Source organism: Carica papaya, chromosome 5 (assembly GCF_054855325.1).
Source record: "Carica papaya isolate Zhongbai chromosome 5, ASM5485532v1, whole genome shotgun sequence".
In the NCBI taxonomy this organism is placed as follows: domain Eukaryota; kingdom Viridiplantae; phylum Streptophyta; class Magnoliopsida; order Brassicales; family Caricaceae; genus Carica; species Carica papaya.
Window position 1 is genome coordinate 21997791 of NC_142313.1, and position 13493 is coordinate 22011283.

At 35.3% G+C, this 13493-nt stretch overlaps 1 protein-coding gene across 2 annotated transcripts; it reads left to right on the forward strand.

Annotated features, from left to right (window-relative positions):
* Window positions 1–7367: 7367 nt before the first annotated feature.
* LOC110818669 (dihydroorotate dehydrogenase (DUF3598)) lies at window positions 7368–10280 on the forward strand. Of its 2 annotated transcripts, none has more exons than XM_022047614.2 (5): window positions 7368–7828; window positions 8263–8706; window positions 8835–8927; window positions 9036–9175; window positions 9542–10280. In XM_022047614.2, exons 1-5 carry the CDS (start codon window positions 7412–7414, stop codon window positions 9981–9983), a joined length of 1536 nt encoding a protein of 511 aa, XP_021903306.2. In that variant the 5' UTR covers window positions 7368–7411; the 3' UTR covers window positions 9984–10280. The 2 variants fall into 2 exon arrangements, with proteins under 2 accessions (XP_021903306.2, XP_088076302.1); XM_088220176.1 differs by having other exon boundaries at window positions 7369–7828; window positions 8455–8706.
* Window positions 10281–13493: the final 3213 nt, after the last annotated feature.

The following is a 13493-nucleotide window of genomic DNA, read 5'->3' on the forward strand; positions in this document are numbered from 1 at the left end:
TTGAGGCAGAGTGACTACATAGCATCTACTAACTTCCAACTAGAGACCATGGTTTGGGCCAACACTATGGACTCCTTTCAGCTCAGTGCATCAGCGACTACATTTTCTCTACCGGGATGGTAGATGATCTTGCAATCGTAGACCTTCAGGGGATCCATCCAGCATCTCTGTCTCATATTCAACTTTGAGAGAAGATGTACTTTAAGCTTTTGTGGTCAGTGTAAATCTCAAAGGTCTAACCAAACAGGTAATGACGCCACATCTTCAAGGCAAAGATAATTGCCGCCAACTCCAGATTGTGAGTAGGGAGTTCCACTCATGGGGTTTCAACTGTCTAGATCCATAAGCGACCACTCTATCATGGTGCGTCAAAACACATCCCAAGCTAATACGAAATGCATCGCACTAGACCCGAAATCTTCCAGTATTGTCAGAGAGGATCAACACTAGAGCAAAGGTAAAACGATGCTTTAATTCCATAAAGCTTTCACTATATTTGTAATTCCAAATAAATGGTACGCCCTTTCGAGTGAGTCGAGTCAACAAAGTAGCAATCTTAGCAAATCCATCGATGAATCGCTGATAGCAACCTACCGAGACAAGGAAACTACATACCTCAGCCACATTGGTGAGTAGATTCCAGATGATCATTATTTTAACCTTGGTCGGATCTAGAAAAACTCCTTCACTTAAAATTATATGATCGAGGAAGGAAACTCAATCCAACTAGAAGGAGCATTTGCTAAGTTTAGTAAATAGCTGGTTCCAACGAAGTATCCCAAACACTTCAGATAGGTGGACTGCATATACTTCCGGGCTCTTGAAGTACACTAGGATATCATCAATGAACACGATAACGTACTGATACAGTGCATGCTGGAAGACCTTGTTCATAAGATCCATGAAGGCAGTAGGGGAATTAGTTAACCTGAATGACATCACCTTAAATTCGTACTTATTGTATCTACACTGAAAGGCGGTCTTCAGAATATCTTCTTCCTTGATTCTCAGCTGGTACTATCCCAATCTGAGATCGATCTTGGAGAAGACCGTGGCTCCTTACAATTAGTCGAAAAGATCATCGATTCGAGGTAGGCGATACTTACTCTCTACTGTTACTTGGTTGAGTTCTCGATAGTCCATGTATAGTCTGAGGAAACCATCCTTCTTTTTTACAACAAATACCGGAGCACTCCAAGGGGAATGACTAGGGTGAATAAACTTCAGGCCAAACAACTCGGAAAGTTGGTTTTCCAATTTTGTGAGCTCAGCATGACTCATGCGATAGACAGGTTTCGAAATTGGTTGGGTTCCAAGTAGCAGTTCGATAGAAAATTATACCTCTCGCATGGGAGGTAGACTAGGCAATTTGATAAAAAAAACTTTTGAAAAATTATAAACAATGGGAATAAAATACACAGCAAGATTAGCATTCATATTCCTGTTTATTCAATTGTTAGGGAGAAACAAATAGAAAATAGATTTTTTTTTTCGGGGACCGCAATATTACAACTTTACTTTCACAATCAATAATTGCTCTATATTTTTTTAACCAATCCATTCCTAAAATAATGTCAAATCCTGAGAAATATAAGAGTATTAAGTCTACCAATACTTCTATTTTCGAAGCTTTTATCTTACAATTTTTATATAGACAGTGAGTTTCTAGTAAACCCCTAGAGGGAGCATCTATAGTTAATATTTTTTTAAAAGGTTTAGGCCTAATATCAAATTTATAAGCAAATGCATAAGAGTTAAAAGAGTGAGTAGCACCTGTATTAATCAAGGCCTTGGCAAAAGTATTATGAATAGAAAGCATGCCCTAGATAACGACAGGAGTAAGGAGGGCACCGGGTTTATCTAAGTGGTACACACGACCCTAGGCTACAGGTCTGGCCACGTCCTTCAGTCGCTGAGGGCAATCTTTTATAAAATGTTGGGTGCTTCCACACTAATAGTAGGCGTGGTTAATACGCCAATAGGATAGATCACCATGCAAGCGACCATAATGCTGACATGGTTGAGAAGGTCGGGCAAGCTGTCCAGTAAGTGGAGGTAGGGTAGGGGGAAGGGCAATTGGGTTCATTTATCGGGGTGGCTACTTACTGGGTTGGGCAATCTTCTTTTGGGTTATTGGGGTTATTGTTGTTGGGTACGAACTCGAGCAATGCGTTAGTACCTGACCGAGATGAGGTTTTCAGCCAACTAGGCATGTTCTAACACTTCTGCATATAAGCTGGGTCTCAACGTTGCAACTCGATCATAGATATCGACGTGAAGGCCTTTTAAAAATTTTCTAACTTTATGACTTTCGAGGGGTGACCATTAGAGGGGAAAACCTAGACAATTGGAAAAATCGCATTGCATATTGGGCAACCATCAGATTTCCTTGGTGGAGGTCTTAAAATTCCTCCTCTTTCTCCTCTCGGACATAGGCTGGGAAAAAGTTACAAAAGAACGCATTCATAAAAACTTCCCAGGTGGTAGGGATAGGCAAAACCTTCTTCTTAAGTCACCACTGGTGTTCTGCTTCACCGTTCAGCATAAAGGCTGCTAGGGTGACATTCTATTCCTCAATTAGGTCTAAAATAGAGAAAAGCTTCTCTATTTGCAGAATCCAGGTTTGGCTACTAAGGAGTTAGGGTAACCTTCAAAGTGTGGCAGATTAAGTTTCTTAAATTACGATATATTGTGATAGATAGACCTCTCAACTATTCGATACTCCGGCATAGGATGTTGACAAAGGTTGGCTTGGTTATGTCTTATGGCGGTGGTCAATCCTTGGATAGCTCGGAAGAGTTCGGTAAACTCAGCCTTGGTTGGATGGTCTTTGGTCTCGGGTCTTTCAGTACATTCTATGAAAGGTCTCCCTTGCATCATTTCTACAAAAAAAGGAAGACACGAGTCAATGATCTAATTTGGAAAAGATGACTTATTTTCCTAAATATCCTAAGGGTCTTTCTACCTACGGCCTCAGTTGTAAGGGATTTGGTCCGCGTAATTGCTCTGATACCATCTGTGACATCCCATCCCAAGTACTAGTTAAGGCAAATGAGTGTCAGATACAGATTTAGAAAAACGAGTGCATGATAAAATTTATACAGTGGAATAAAATCATTACAAATTCCTTACAAATACATATGAGTTCCAATAGATATATATATATATACTAAGGCCAAAAGTAGCTGTAAAATACACACAAATATAAGGGCCACTTCTTTCACTATGCTATTGGACTCATCAGAGTGAGGGAACAGTTATGCACTCAAACTTGTGGATCCATGGGATTCTCATAGACTTCCAAGGGTAGGTCTGCCTACGATTCCTCACTTTCTTCCTCATCTGGGGGTGTATGGAAAGAGTGAATTCCATATGTTCAGTAAGAAAAATAGTACTGAATTAACATCATAAGATTTCAAAAGTTAATTATTTTATCTTACCATTTAACTTTCTTTTTTATCCATCTCATATTATGATAAAACCATTTATTTGTTAAGAAAATGATAGGTTAACACTGAAAATCAAAAATACATCGTGCCAGATAATGGAGAAAAATTAAATAAATCATGAAATGCACATATTTTTGTGTCATGTTTAGCGAAGTTGTTACAACTTCCATCTCTGAGGGCAAATACAAATTTTTAACTACCTAAGTGGAATGACTAGATTAGATACAAATACGGCAATTTGCTCAAGCCCATTTTTTGTTGGCAAAACCATAGTATGATCCATTACCACAGTCATACCAGCCATAGTGGCCCTAAAAGATATCTATAGTCACGACATTACTTAGCCACAAGTGACACCTACAGATAGTGTGACACCACTCTTATTAGAAGGCACATTGTCATCCACTGAGAATGGTCCTCTTACGTCTTTTCATACTAGATAGGGGAGGGGAAATAGATACTCTAAAGGGCAAGGGGAACAAATACTCCTTAGAGATAAAAAGCCTATCGAAATACTTGATGCAATATGCATGTCAATACAAATACACTTCGGACCATACAGGCTTCATTCCACTTTTTTTTTTCTTTTATGTTTTTTACTTTTACCGATTACATATTATATTTATTACATGAAAATTCATCAAGTGTCAGCAATTCACATTGCATGCTTGAAAACAAGAATAATTTGACTCATCTAAACGTAGAGGCATACAAAACAGACAAAATCACAATCATATTAAATTAGTTTATCTAAAAATACTCCTTAAGAGATCAAAAGAAATACTAGATTCAATACCAAAACTTTGATGTTTTCTCCCTCATCGTTCTCCTTTCTTTCTCTTCTTCTCTCACTAGATTATTATCTTTCTCTCTCTCTCTCTAAACCTTTGTAAAATGGAAGAATGGAAGTGTGAAGAGGAAGGAAAGGAGGAGGGAAATTTATAAAATTTTAGAACTGTTGGATTCACACCAAGTGGCGAAATCCGGTGAAGAGAGAGAAAAAAAGATGTTTGGCATGAAAAAATAATGAGGAGGGCCTCCTTCACCGATGGCGACAGGGCGCCACCCAAGGTAGCGGCGGTGCACTACCCAAGGTGGCAGTGCTCTGACCAACGCGCTGTAGGCTAGCCTACAGGCACATAGGGCCTATCTGCGCAGACCTACTGCTCAGACGACACGAGCACAGTGTACAGCTCCTGTCCGTACCCAAGGTGACACGCGGATGGCCTGTCTGCGTGCGACAGAACGCATGCGCAGGTCTTGACCCCACGTCGTGCACGCGAATGGGATGTGCGCCCTATGCACACGTCCCGTGCATGCATGCGTGCGGATGGGACGTGCGCACATGCACGCACACAGTGCCCAACACCCGCACAGGCAACCAACCTTCTCACGAGATTTTTCCCGCAGGAATTTTTTTCCCGTTTTGCCATTTTTCGATTTTTTTCTAAATTTTTGTTTTCAATTTAATTTAGTTAAATTAAAATCATTTTGAAATAAAATAAAATAAAATAAATTAAAATAAAATTTAACTAAAATTAAATAAATAAAAATTAATTAAAATTACGAATCACGATAAATGTTAAACAACATAAATTAATTAAGTTCAAAGCGGCAAAGGCTCGAATAAGTAGAGTTTTCAAATTATTTTAGCACAGTGATGAACGGGTATTACAATTCCAAATGCTAACTAAGGCATGAGAGTGTCATATACAAAAACAGATTACAAGTGCATGATAAAACTTATATGCAGCATAGCAAATTGTTACAAATCACATACATAATATATGAGTTCTAATTACACATATATATAAGGTTAGAAATGGTAACAAAATATAAAATATCAAAATACAAAAAGGGTCACTTCTACCATTATGCTATTAGACTCATCAAAGTGCAGGAACAATCATGCACTTAAGGTTTGCAGATCTACAGGATACTAAACTTAGAGGGTTAGGTCAGCAGACGGTTCCTCACTATCTTCCTCATCTAGGGGGAGGGCATGGAAAAAGTAAGTTTCATATGCTCAGTAAGAAAAAACAGTATTTAAATAACATCGTAATATTTAAAATGTGAATAATTATATCATAATAGTTACCATTAAGTCATGTCAGAGTCCTATCCTACTTTATAAAAATAATTTATTTATTAAGAAAACATTATGTCATAGCCACCACAATCAAAATCAAACATCATATTTGAAAATAAAAAAAAAATTAAATAAATAATGAAATACTCAGATTTTCGTGTCATGTTTCGCGAAATCGTTCTGATTTCCATCTTTGAGGATAGATACGGATTTCCGACTATCCATGTGGAATGACCAGATTAGATACAACTAACAACAATTTGCTCAGGCACATTTCAGGCTTGCCAAACATGGTACGACTATGACCACAGTCGTACCGACCATAGTGGTCCTATCATATACTCTATAGCCACGATAGTACTTAGCCAAAAAGTGATCCCTAAGAGATAGTTGTGGCATCGCTCTTGTCAGAGGGCACGTAGTCATCCACAGGGAGCGGTTCTCTTACGTCTTTCCAGACCAGACGGGGGAGGAAAAAACAGATACACTTCATAGATAAAAAGTCTAACCAGATACTTGATACATTATGCATATCAATAGAAATACATACATACTTCGGATCATTCTGGCTTCATTCCACTTTTCTTTTTTTTTTTTTCTTTTTTTACTTTCCAAATAACATCACCGGTTTCATATTATTTTATTACATACAAATCATCAAATGCCTATAAATTATATAGCATGCTTGAAATCAAGAATAATTCACTTTATTAGAACTACTAAATATAGAACATGCAAACCACACAAAATCATAGATTCATTATTTTAATTTTTTTTTAAATACTCCTTAAGACATTTTAAAAAATTTTCTTACCGGAACTTCGAAGTTTTTCTACACCGTTCTTCTTCTCCTTCTCTCTATAGTCACTCTCTCTCTCTCTCTAAACTCTTGGAAGGCGGAAGAGTAAAATATAAGTGATGAGAAAATGGGAGGAAGGGTCCCTATTTATAGAAAATGGGGACCGTCGGATTTGTACCAAATGACGAAATCTGGTGAAGAGAGAGTGTTGAATGGAAAATGATGATTTGACGCGGCACAAAAAACAAAGGAAATTTTTTTTCCTACACCAATGGCGGCACACCCTCCCAAAAAGGGTGGCAGCACACTACCCAAGGCAGCAGTGTACCTTATCTGGCATAGTGTGTGGCGCCTGGCCCTGTCCGCATGCGATGTGACGTGCACAAGACTGACCTCGTGGCTCACACGGATGAGACGTGCGCACTGTGAGCATGTCCTGTGCCTGGTCGTGTGTGCACGCATGTGCACAGTGAGCAGCGCCCGCACAGGCGACCCTCTCCCTTGGGTGTTTTCCAGTAGGATTTTTTTTCTCTTTTTTTGTTTTCTCTTGAAAATTAATTATTTAAATAAAATAACAATAATAATAAATCAAAATAAAATAAAATAATAATAAATCAAATAAAAATAATAATAGATAAAAATTAAAATTAAATAAAGTAAAAATAAAATAACAAAATCGACTTGAGATTAAAATTACGAATTACGGTAAAAAATTATGAAATAAAATTAAATGAGTTCAGGTGGCCTTAAGGCCCGAATAAATAAGGGTTCACCAAATACAATTTAGCACGGTAATGAGCAGAGTGTTATAATTTATTTTATATAACGTGATATTTTTATTAGAGAATTAATTAATTGATTTGAGTCATCCCTCCACATCTTAAAAAAAAGCTACATTTTCTTTTTAGAAAAGATTATCAAATACTAAATGGGCCTGCAGCAAATCTCTTGGGCGTAATAACCCGAATGTACTCTCTGCTTGCGGGGCCACAGACACTCTTTTTTAACCATCAATACTCGTACCCGTCTGCAATTTTTGTTTTTTCAGTCACGGTCTACCTCTAAAACACAAAAATGCCAGCACCATGTTTCCACGTCCACCAGACCTCAACTACCTCATCCCACCACTATCTTCCCTACCTGGGATTTTGTCACACTCTTTCCTCCTCCACAACCGGGAACTTCTTCACTTCTCTTTCCCTCACCTGTAATTTCTCAAAACAAATCCTTAATAAAAGATTGTTTGTTGCTCATAACCACAATTCCAACCATCGCCTAAAAAACGCGACCCACAGAGGGAAGGCGACACTGAAAGGGAAAAAGGAGAATATCTGGAGCATCGACAATGAAAGGGCGGAGAAAGAGAAGGAAACCGCAAAGCAAATAAGGAGGAGAGGGAGGAGGGTGGCCAGAGGGAGAAAGGCTAAGACTGGGAGGGTCTTGGTTTCCGGTGCTATGTTAACGGAGGTTGAGACTGTTCTTCAAACTCAGGTATTTTTTTTTTTAATTTTATGAAATGTTCCTTGTTTTCTTTTTTCTTCCTGTCATGCGCAACGTTACCTGCGTCTTCTTTGTGTGCATAATGGGGAATCAGTAGATTAACAAGGTCATCTAAGCAGTAATTAGTTTAATTACAGTTAAGAGTGCGATTGAATGTCATTGTATGACTGTTTGTTCATGGTTGAATATGGGCTCTGTTTACTGTGGTGTGCCCAACGGTGTTTCTGGAACAAATGAATTCAACTTTTTTGGAAGTCATTCGTTCCAAATATTATATTTTATTCATGAAAATTTGGAATATCGTAAATGAAATCTAGGTTGAATTGGAACAACGCATTTTTAAATCTATAAATTTTCTTAGTAAATTATATCGAACTATGCTAGTAATCAACTTCTTCTCCGTTGCTTTTTCTTTTTCCTTTTAGGAACCTGTAATAAAACCCGTGTGGAATACATTTGCGAGTAGTGTGAGTGGAATATGGAAAGGGGTAGGAGCAGTTTTTTCACCTTTAACTGCTGAAATGGAACCAATTGAAATTGGAAACAAGAATGAAAACCTATATGACTGCTACATTCTTTCACGTATTGAGGCATTACCCTCCTACTCTGGAGTACAGTCATCTCAAATCCAGAGGAAGATAAACTGGGTGACTTTGAATCCTTATGGTGAAATCCCTCAGCATATTGGAAGCCCACACGGTAGCAAAGAAGAATCGGAAGTAGGAAATTCATCTTTAGCACAGAAGAAAATGGTTGATGGAAGTGTAACAGACCATGGTTTGCCTAAATTTGAGTCTTTTAACTTTGGAAGGAGTGATGTGATGGAAGAGGATGTAATGGGCAACAAACCTGGTCTTGTTTTCTTTGAGGTAAGATTTACATTTTAATTTATCACTGATGTGAAGTGGGAGCTAAAATTTTAACACCACCATGTCGTTATGTTTGGCCATGTTTTATTAAACATATGGTTAGAAAAAGTAATTATCTATTGATACAGGATGGATCTTATTCTAGAGGTCCAATGAATATTCCAATAGAGGAAGCTGATGAAACTAACTATTACCTGACTCCAACTTTCAAGGTCGAGCAAGTAAGTCATCTCCTTCCCCATGCTTTCTTTGGTGCCTCCCCCAAAACCAAAAAAGGAAAGGCAAAAAAGGAAAGGATTCTAATTCATTTTAAATGCTTCCTTGCTTAGTGTCTGGTGAAAGGCTGCCACAGAAGACTTCGAATTGTCCATACTATTGAGTTCAACAATGGGGGTTCAGAAATACAGATAATGAGAGTTGCTGTTTATGAAGAACAATGGACCAGTCCTGCAAATGTTCATGACCAGAGGTATCATTTGCTCATGCGCAAACATTTATGTATTTGAAACTAAAATGTTATTTGTTCTCATTGAATTGGACATCCTGTTTTTAGTTTCGCTTGGGTACCAGATTAATTAAGATTTCTTGCCTTTGTTATGGGCAAGTATCTCTCATATTATTCAATGTTTCCCCCTCTGCAAAATTAACGGAAGGGGAGAATCTCATTTTTTATTGAAAGCTTTTGTCTGTTCAGATCATATAATAAATTTAAATTTACATCTTCGTTTTTGCTGTTTAAAGAGACTACTGCCTCCATTCTCTACAACTATAAAAGCAGGTTAGCTTTTCCTTGTGACTGAGCATCACTATTGATATGCTTGTGTATTTTGGACAGTGACTCAGAGTTGGCATTGAAGCCATTTTCTCAGCGGAAACGAGTTCAGATATTGGAGCTGACTGGATCATGGAAGGTGTTTGAAGTGAGTGCAACTCCAATATATGGTGAGGAGTTGATAGGTGGTGAATGCAATGGGACCCGTTATGCTTACCTCTGTACAGAAACCTTAAAGAAGAGGAGGTTGCCGGAGAGTTCTGTGTCATTCAGAGAGGAAGAGATTGTAGACACACAGGATGCAACTGTACTTTGGTTGCCGGGAGGTGTGACTGCTTATCTTGATGTTGACAAAGAGGGAATCCTTTGTATCGGAGTTGGATGGTACTCGGATGAGGGAATCAACCTTGTTATGGAAAGAGATTATGGAGTAGATGGGATGCTGAAGGAAGTTAGATGGAAGTCTGAGGTAAAAAGAAGGTGGCCTGATCCACTCCCTGTGTAAATTTGTTTTTTTAACCTTTAAAATAGAAGTTAATCTAGATCCAGCAGTAATACAATACAATTGGACCGTGTGATTACTTAAAATTTTATTGTATGCTAGCTATAATGCCAAAAGGAACATGTATAATCAATCAATCTTGTGAGCAACTCAGTTCTGTGCTGTGCCTCAAGATTTCTAGCGCAAAGGATAATACTATGAAATCCACATATTTGAATAGAAGAGTGAAAATGCTATAAAGCAAAACATATTTTGTAGTCCTAGTTTATTTTATAAATTTATTAGAGTTCGTTTTTCTGATTTTCTACTTTTTATGTATGTAAATCAAAATTTATTAGTTCACTTTTCAGTTTTCTACTTTTATGTGTGTAAATTTTTGACGCAGGAGAAAATATCTTTAGTTTCATAAATGCATTCCTATTTTTTTAATAGTTTAAATTTTAAATAAAGATTTTTATTTTCTAAATCTAAATAAATATTTTTAACATGAAAATTTTAATTTTGTTCTATTTAAAATATTTACTTATGGACTTTAGTCAATCGGTAATTGTCAGTGTAATAAGTTTTGATAAAAAAATATCAAATTAAGTAAATATATAAAAACATATCTAAGTATAATTATCTATAATTTAATCCTTTATAACTTAAATTAAGTAAGAATATATATTTTAAAATTTTTAAATGTAATTACTTCCAAATTTTAGTTACCTCAAAATTTTACTTTTTAAATTAAATAATATAAAATAGACTTAAAAAAAAAATAAACTTATGAAACGTAATCAAAATAATATTAACTCACAATAAAAAGCAAATAAACACAACGACCTAAATTAAGAAACCTAGTCTGAAATTCCTGCAACCTGGACTTCATTACCTCTGCCAGAATTTTTAAGATCTCCAACAAATTTGCCATGCACTATTTTGAACTCCATATACTTCTGTCAAAAACGTTCCTATTGAAATTTAAAGGATTTCCTCAATATCCTCTTGGATCTCCTTGATACTTTCTTTTTAGCCCTATCAAAGAGGATATCGTCATTCCAAAAAAAAGAAAAAACAGATATGCCCTACACATTAACTACCTCTTCAATTTCAAGGTGCTTGAACCCATGAGGATTTAAGGAACTTGTATGGGTTCAAAGGTACTTGAACCCTTACTAGTTCTAGTTGTCTTTGGGAAATCTCTTTATTTTCTCTCACAACATGTGTCATTTTTATTTAATCATGTCAATTGTTTCCAAAATATTTTAGCTTTTTAAAATAATTATTTCCTTAATAAACACATCATTAACTTTATTTTGTTTATAAATAAAAAAATCTATATAAAATACTTTCAATCAATCATTACATGATCAATTTGTAGAGTTCACTATTAATTAAATCAACTAAATCAATATGAAATGATCATTTCGCCCTTAGTCCTTATTTTACACAATCTTATTGTATACCTAAATCTTTTAGGCTCATCATTAACTATCATCAAGTTACAATTATTTCAAACTTGAAAGTCCATGGATATCACTAATGACACATTTGATGGCTAGAACACTAAATAATGATTTATGTTAGAATAACTTTTCTTTCATAAAACCTACTATAAATAAACCTATCATTGATAAACTTAATGTGTAGATGTAAGAATATTCGATGCGGAAGTCATTTTTCTTGAATTCAACACATTTTAAGAAAATTTAAAACAGCAAAAAGTTAGAGTTACATACCATTCAAAGATGATACAACCATAACGTGAATGAGATCTCTTCGAAAAATTCTTAATTCTCTAACTTACTTCTTCTCTGTATCGAACTATTATGTAAAATAACTTTAAAACTTTAGTTGATGGAAGACACATATGAAACGAGAATTGTGCTCTTTTATAGACGAAAAAAGTGACTAAAGCACATTCATGATAATTGAATGTGTTGGTAACCGTTTTTATTATTATATTTTAATTCTCATAAAATATAATAATTTTATTATTTATTTAAAGATTATTCACTCCATCAATGTACCTTTTTCTTTATAATGATTATCTATTATTTTGAATGTCCTTTTATTTAGCTTCAACTGTTATGAGTGAATGAGAAAAAATAAAATATTAGGTTAGTAGATCATTTACTTAATTCTTGGAATTAACATTCTCCCACTTGACTACCTAAACCGACTATGAAAATTATAATAATATATATACATTTTTATATTAAAAATATATTTATTGATAAATAAATTCGATACGTGATCTCGATAAATTAGCCAACAAACTCAAAATTACTATACGATAATATTAAAATAACTTAGATTATAAATGTGAATCATAACGGTTACATGACTTTAATGACGCATTTTCTTTTATACATCACACATCAATAACTTTTACTAATTCAGTCCATAATACCAAAATAGCCCCTATAATTTATCTTGCCAAGACATTCCCTATTGATTAAATACTAAATTGTGCATCCATGATTAAAAAACAGGAAAGATTAGAAACAAACTGTAATGTGTATGTTAGAAAATTAGGACTAACCTTAATGCGGAAGCAATAAGATAATATGTTTGTTTTTCTGCCCACAAAAAATAATAATTGATGCCTTTTGTTTTTTCTCGAATGCTACTAGATTTTTGGGTAATCTTCGCACATCAAAACCCAAGTCTGCTTATGGTTTAACTTAATGTGAAAGAGAGAATTGTAATATATTTTTTCTGAATGTTATCTGCTTTCTTAAGTCAACAAAAATAATTTTTTCTCCTTTATATACTCACCAAGAGTCATACATTTTTACAAGAAGGGTTTCTATTATATAAACTTACGACGGGTCGTGTCTTTTTACAATGGGTATTGTAGATATTTTAAATTTTATAAAACATCTCCCACTCAGCTACACAAGCCATACTAACTATAATATACTACCACATCAACATATCTCTCACATTTCATACATAATATGGGGTGTGCAACCAAAAGGCAACAAGTAGTGTTATATTAAGTCACCATATAAATAATGTAACACTTTCATATTTATAATATCTCAAATAATTTGAACATCACCATTAACATATACTATCCCTCTATGTTATAGTTATATTATTTGGTTATATAAAAATATAATTGCTCGAGCTTATATAATGATGTCAGAAAGATTCTTTCTTAAGCACTCATAACAATCCATTTCAACTTGACTGCTTTCCTATCATGCTTCGCGGGATCGTACAGGTTGTGGCCCTTAAAAATATATTAAAGTATCAACATCAAATCTTGACTTCATGTGATAGCTCTAAGTTGAAGGGTATCATACAAGGAGGACACAAAAGTCCATAGGTTTCACATAGTGACAAAGTAGGGAATTATTTTATCACTCCCTATATCGGTCGTTAGATAACACATACAGTATGATATGTATGTCACAACATAGCTCCCACTAAGTTGGACATGTCACTCTTCTATGTCGTGCGAATCACAAGTCCAGATATTACTCAAGTATCTAACTTGAACCACTTGATCAACATACTCAA